Genomic DNA, 6632 nt, shown 5'->3' on the forward strand with positions numbered 1-6632 from the left:
TGGGATTCAAGGTGGTTTCCAATAGTTTAAAAAGACTGGAGTGGACTTGCTGCCCTGCTGACATGGAAGGCCCCAGACAACACTACATAGGATCTACATTAGAGATTGTTCTTCCAGGTCACTTAGGAAGCTTAAAATGCAACATAAGAAGGTACTGTTATATTGCAAACCTTTTAATTGCAAGACGTCTTGGGTCCCAATCTTGGGGGAAAATGTGCAATATAAATAAAGATAACAAGATTTTCCTATATATCCATACCAAGGTTGGTAGGGAAGAAATGCATTATCTGTGCCAGGATTCTCTACTCCTTTGGGACATTGCATCCCTCGGTCATAACTTCACCCCCACAAGAATCTTTTGCACATTTATAGGGGGTCCCTTTCCTTGCATGAAACCACTAGGCACCTCCTGATCCATCTTTCTCAGTGGAGAAAAATATTTCCCTTAATCCTTGCCCCTGTGTCTGCCCTGGTTCCATCTCCTAATGTTTTTCTTTGGTTTGTTTTGAGTAATCCATCAGAAAGTGGAGAGAGAAGCGTTTGCACTTTTTCTGCATTTGTGGGTAATCTTTCCTGCAATTTTCCCTTGGCAAGCTCTTTAAATCAACAGTCGGGGAGGGAGAGATACTTGATGCTCGGCGGATCAAGGAAGCTTCCATGGGAAAGCTCAGCATATTTACTAATAAGGGGAAGAGAGGGAGAGGACAGTCTGTCCAAAAGACACAGGAAAGCCCTTGCTTGCCCTGTCAACACTTCGCCATTTACTACTTTTGGGGCTGCAACAAGAGACAGAAGGGGAGGAAGGTGTTGCTGAGGTCCAGCAACCCAAAGGAGGCAGGAATTATTTGCACTGCATTTTTCATTGCAAATAATACAGGCTTGGCACCATTAAAGTTTAGACTGAAGCACCAAGGACGAGATCCTGCATCAAGGAGATGGAGAGTAACTTTACACTCACTTGCACAATGATTGTGCATTATTAGTGAATAGCAACATTGCACCACCAAAATGTACAAAAGGATGTGGGATGCATGAATTGAAACGTGCTTCTGCATGTATAGTGTGCAAATGCACCACACCAGCAGAACTGGTCGTTTTGCATTGGAGAAAAAGGCCCATAAAGGAATTTATGCAGATAAAAGACATCAATAGGATTGCCAAACTTTGTATCCATACGGAGGAAAAAGGCTTCTTTGCTTTGGTGCCCCAACTGCACCATCTTTAAGGTTGCGGGCGCCAACTTTGCGATTGTTTTGACCCCAGCTTTGAAGCCTTTCCAGTTGCTCTGGCATTTCAAGATGAGCTGACTCCATTTCATTGATTTCACTGCCTTTCTTTGGCTCAGTGATGATGATGTGTTTTATTGTCCGAATCATTATATTTGTACCCTTCCCGGGAATCTATATAGATGGGAGAGTGGTTTTTCCAAAATTACAAGACATTTGTGAGGCTTTTTACTCATCTGCTGGAATTTGTTGAGTTCCTGTGTGTTGACTTTTGGAAAGCTTGCATTCCCATTTTCAAGAACAAGGAAGAGCAATCTAAATTGGCCTCTATTGGCCTCTCTCTTCAGATTCGGTGTCTTGTGAGCCGCCCTGGGTCCCTTTTCAGGAGAAAGGTGGCATAAAAATGAAATTAAATAAATAAATAAGGAGAAGGACCCCAAAATTTTAGTCCATTTTAGTTTCAGGCCTATTTGGTTGTGGGCTCAATTGCACAATTCAGCAGAAGGATTGCACAATACAGTCAATGCACCACGCTGCAAGTGGAGATTTTTGCAATGCAATCCCATTGTAGCATCTCATCCTTACAAAAGAAACAAAGGCGTTCAGGGAGGTCTGCTAGATGACCGACCGCAGCTGTAAAAAACGGACACGTGGAAAGCTCCTTCTTCAGAAAAATATGAGCTCTGTGAAATGCCTTTGGGGGGGGGATATTCCCCTTTGCAACATCTTTTCACCTCCTGTGTTTGAGACACCAAGTCCAGTTCTGGTTAAAGAAGCATCAGAAATATTTGGGAAAGGTTGACGGACGGTTAGAAAACTACCTTAAAAGATGCAGGATGACAAAGAAGCTGACGTGGAGACCGCCATCTGAAAATTATAAATCAGAGACGTTTTCTCCTCTCTTAGCAATAAAGCATTCCCAGACGTTGGCTCTCTTCCCTGGCTGGCTGTCAACAGAGACTTGCATGCCTCCCTCCAAAATGCTGGATGGATGCCTGGCAAACACAGGGCTCCTTCCCTCTTCCGTTCAATGGACAACGTGCGGAGTGGCATGCCCTTGCCCAGCAAAGAAACTGCAATTCACTCTCCCAGGTTAAGCCTCTTATTTCCAGAGGAACCATAACTCAGCAGAGGGATAATAAAGATCACCTCTGACTTCAACTTGGCCATAAGATGCAGAGGCAGCTTGAGAGAGAGAGAGAAGGGGAGTTGCTCTCAGGTGCTGCAAATAAACCAAATACAAGTTGTTCATCGTTTGAAGATGCTGGGCCTGATTCCCACTACCTTTTAAACTGGATCGCAAATCGATATGAACCAGTTCAAATGACCCTGGTTCCCACTTGAAGCAATTTGGAGAGGGGGGCCATACACTAGACCCATTTAACCTGCATCTTTTTGATGCTGATTTTTTCCGCGACTTTTTGGATAAACCGATTCCGTGCAAATGTGAACCAGATGCAGATCGGAATTGATTTAAATTTGCCCTTCGACTGGCCAGAGCGGGTCCATTCTGAACCTATTAATTTGTCAGTGTGAACCACAAGTGGGTTATTTTATGGGGGGGGAATGTGAATTCCCCATGTGAAGTTATAAAGCAACATGAGAAAACTGGTTATTTTAAGGCCAGAGCTGAGCAACTCCAGGAACCCCAAGGAGCCTGAGTAAAACATAAGGTTCCCTTACCTTCTGGATCAAGCTTGCAAACTGCAGGTTTCTCGAGAAGGAAATGTTTAGAACGGCGTTATACGCGTTTTCTCCCATGTTCTCCAGGGCCGCCTCTACCGCCACCCTCCTTCTGGCGCTCTCTATGACAAAAACGGAGGTGTCAAAAGACAGCGTGTAGGCGGCGCAATCCGAATGCGACTTTCTCAGGACGCGTCTGCAATACTCCCTACGGAAAGAACAGACATTCAAGCACAGCTGTCCAGATAACGCTCACATGCCCTTTCTCAGAGTTTTTGGGTGCCAAAGAGGTCCCCCATCATTACTCTTGGTGGCTTTATCAATGTCCAAAAGACCTTGGCCATAGATATATCACTGGTCACTCTGGCATCAATGTGGTGGTCAGTCTGTTCTAGGTTATTAACTCAGTGTTACTAACTATCATTGGTACCAAAGCAATACTGGGTGATAAAGTTCAGGTCTAATGCACTTTGGCACCGCTTTAACTGCCATGGCTCAGTGCTATGGGATCCTGGGATTTCTATTTGCTGTGGCACCAGAGCTCTCCGACAGAGAAGGCTAAATATCTCACAAAACTACAAGTCCCAGGACTTCATACCATTGAGTCAAACTCAGTGTCAAACTGCATTATTTCTGCAATGTGGATTAGATGTCAGATAAATGTTTAAAGTTTGGATTAAAAGCTGGAGCAGAGTTACAATCTCACTGACACGCTCCTTTTTTTGGCCATATTGCTTGCTCTGCATGGATGCTCACTCCAAAGTAGATACTCACATGGCAGTTGGGATGTCGGTTTTAGCATCAAGGACCAAATTCGGGATGCAGTGCTCGTCCTCATTGCAGCCGTTCCAGAATGGGACCTAAAGAACATGAAGGAAAAAAGAAATGCTCCGATGCTCTGGTTTTTATAGAGTGCGCTAAGGAGTAAATTTTAGGAATCCTCAACATATCTGGCTAACTAAGCATTTTCAAGGCTCTCGCCCCACTTTCACCCCAGTGAAACGCCTGCTACTCACAGCAACGTTCAGCGCGGTCGGCCACCCATCGTCCATCACTGGTCCATCATGAGGACTATCCAGGTCATAAAGAATGGAAAATGTGACCGGCTTCACATAATCAGCTGTATCCTACGAAAGTACAAAGTGATCACCATCATCTTCTATTTTCACTTTTGGGATAAGATGGCTGCTGAGGACCCTTTGAGAAGATGAGACTAATATTTGAAATAGGGCAGAAAAGGGGGACAGACTTCCATTTGAAACACTTTAAGTTTAGCATGGATTGTGTTAACAATAACGTCTAACAACGGGGTTTTCAGTACATGGATTGATAGATTTATAGGGGCTACTAAACACTTCTGTGGACCACCAGGTTTTCTATAATTATTTGGAAGACACATTACACAAAGGTAACTGAGATAAGTCATCCATTGAGATGGACACAGGACCAATTTGCTGTTTGTTCAGTGCTTTGTTTTAAAATTCCAAACTTAGCTCCTCTTGCCAGCAAGGAGATCTCACATTTTTGTAGTCCAAGCCCTTACCAAGACATGGAAATTCAGCTTCTCGCAATGCTCTTGACCGGCGGATAAGGTGGCTCTCTTGTGAGTGAGCCTGTCTCCGTTTTCGTCAAGATGGGCTCGGGGGATATAGCGCCGCTCATCGATGGTGATGTTGAAATTCAGGGCTGAAACAATCAGAAATTGCTCCCATACACATCAATGAAAGAAGCAAAATGAGTCCAAAACCTCAGGGTTAAACTATATTCTCCAAGATGCCATTGTGTGCTGTGTGCCTTCAAGTCGTTTCCAACTTACAGTATGGTGACTCTAAGGAGAACCTATCATGGGTTTTTCTTGGCAATTGCCAAGTTTGCTATTGCCTTCCCCTGAGGCTGAGAGAGTGTGACTTGCTCAAGGTCACCCTGCATTATTCCGGGATACAAATATTTTGTTATATTACAACAGCAGTTGCAGAGAGGCCATAAGCATGAACCTGGACAGGTCGTGATGACCTTTAGGTGCCACCTTGACTCCCTATGACAACAATGTCCATCCTGAGGGCATGTGGCAAGGACCCATGCAACTTAATGGGTGCAAGTACTGCTGTTTTGCACCTTCTCTGCTGTGTGCATTTCCTTTTGAAGGTGGCAGATTAAGATTTGTTAGCCTAAAGCATTTAAGCCAATCTTTCTGCTAGCATCCATGATATATTCCCACACTCCATCCTATTCCTAGTATCCCCATGTGGTGTTACCTCTTTCCATTTCTGTAAGCCACCTTGAGTCCCCATGTTGAAGAAGAGGCAAGACATAAATAAACCAATAATATTTTGCATGCTTTTTAAATAAAAATCTTGCTCCAGGGAACTAGAGACCAAAGTTTCGGTCACTCCAGAAGGCCACTCCAAACCCTCTGGGGTGACCAAATGGAGAAGTAGGATGGCTCCTTACCCACGGCGGCCGTCTGGAAATGCGCAGAGAGGAAAATGGCAGTGAAGCAAACAAAGGCGGAGAGGCAAGTGGCGTCCTTTCCGTTCCGAACGCAGTCCTTGTTGAAGATGTTGATCTTGAACGGTTCAAAGCGGATGCTGGCATTGACTCTGACAACACTGCGGGACCTTGATGGGAAAGAGTGATATATGCCATCCAATGCCTACAATGACCTTTTACACACTCTACTTTGGACAAACAGGATGGTTTCTATGCAAGAAGATTAATGGACACAAATCTGACACTACAAATGGCAATACCCCAAAACCAGTTGCAGAACGTTTTAGCCTTCCTGGACATACAGTAAGGGATTGACAGGTGCAGTCCATGAAGAAGTTCATGGAAGGAAGACTACCAAAAAGTGCTGAACTGAATTATATCCACAAATTCCAACTTGAGTCTGTCTATTAGCAGAGGTTTGTACAAAGATAATGGCTTCATAGTCCACTATGTATACTATATACAGTACTAATAAATGTATCCTCACCACTGCACAAAAGGAATACTCTCAGAGGAAGTTGTGAAGCCTGGGAAACTGACTTTTAGCACACAGATTTATTGCTTTTGCACATCAACACTGACCATTGCAAAGAAATGAAATACCTGTGTTGCATTACATGGACCTTTGAAAATTTAGGTCAAGGGTTCTAAATTTTCCATCTTTCTGGATCCTATTAATTTCTATACCATTGCCACAAGTGTATAAATATGCTTTATAACCTTTTATATCATTCCTTATTGCATCAAAAGAAGTGGGTTTATATCCATGAAATCTCATGTGAAAATAAATAGCAGTTAGTCTCAAAAGGGTGGCCACATTCCTTTTTCCCCCCTCCTTCACCTTCCTCCTTTTTAATTCTAAGATTGGGATGGTACTTATTTTCTGCAAACCATCTTTCAGGAGTGCTTCAGTTGTGTATTCCTGCATGTCCCTTCCAATACTATGACTTTATGGTAACTCTTAGGTCTTATGGCAAGGACTAGCCTAGCTAAGCCCTCATTTCACAGGACCCACCAGAGTAAGACAGCGTTTCCGAGGGAGCCGACAGCCAGGTCCACGAGGCCATCTTCATTCAGATCCAAATGCCCATGGATGCTGCACCCAAAATACATCAAGCCTGGAGAAAGGTCAGCCGCGGCTATTCGCTGAAAAACCACAGAAGGAAACTTGTTTTACATTCTATAGCAATAGCAGCTTCGTTTATGAGTGTATATGTTGACATATTACCTATA

The 6632-nt window shown here is 43.8% G+C and overlaps 1 protein-coding gene across 1 annotated transcript in view; it reads right to left on the minus strand.

Annotated features, from left to right (window-relative positions):
- Nucleotides 1-6632, minus strand: part of ITGA11 (integrin subunit alpha 11) — a 52963-nt gene that overhangs the window by 16333 nt on the left and 29998 nt on the right. Inside the window, exons 15-20 of the mRNA XM_042472327.1 lie at nt 6415-6545; nt 5361-5527; nt 4453-4595; nt 3926-4036; nt 3684-3769; nt 2910-3117 (exon numbers count right to left, since the gene is read on the minus strand). Coding sequence (XP_042328261.1) covers nt 2910-3117; nt 3684-3769; nt 3926-4036; nt 4453-4595; nt 5361-5527; nt 6415-6545 — 846 coding nt within the window. The remainder of the gene's footprint in view (nt 1-2909; nt 3118-3683; nt 3770-3925; nt 4037-4452; nt 4596-5360; nt 5528-6414; nt 6546-6632) is intronic.

Source organism: Sceloporus undulatus, chromosome 6 (assembly GCF_019175285.1).
Source record: "Sceloporus undulatus isolate JIND9_A2432 ecotype Alabama chromosome 6, SceUnd_v1.1, whole genome shotgun sequence".
In the NCBI taxonomy this organism is placed as follows: Eukaryota; Metazoa; Chordata; class Lepidosauria; order Squamata; family Phrynosomatidae; genus Sceloporus; species Sceloporus undulatus.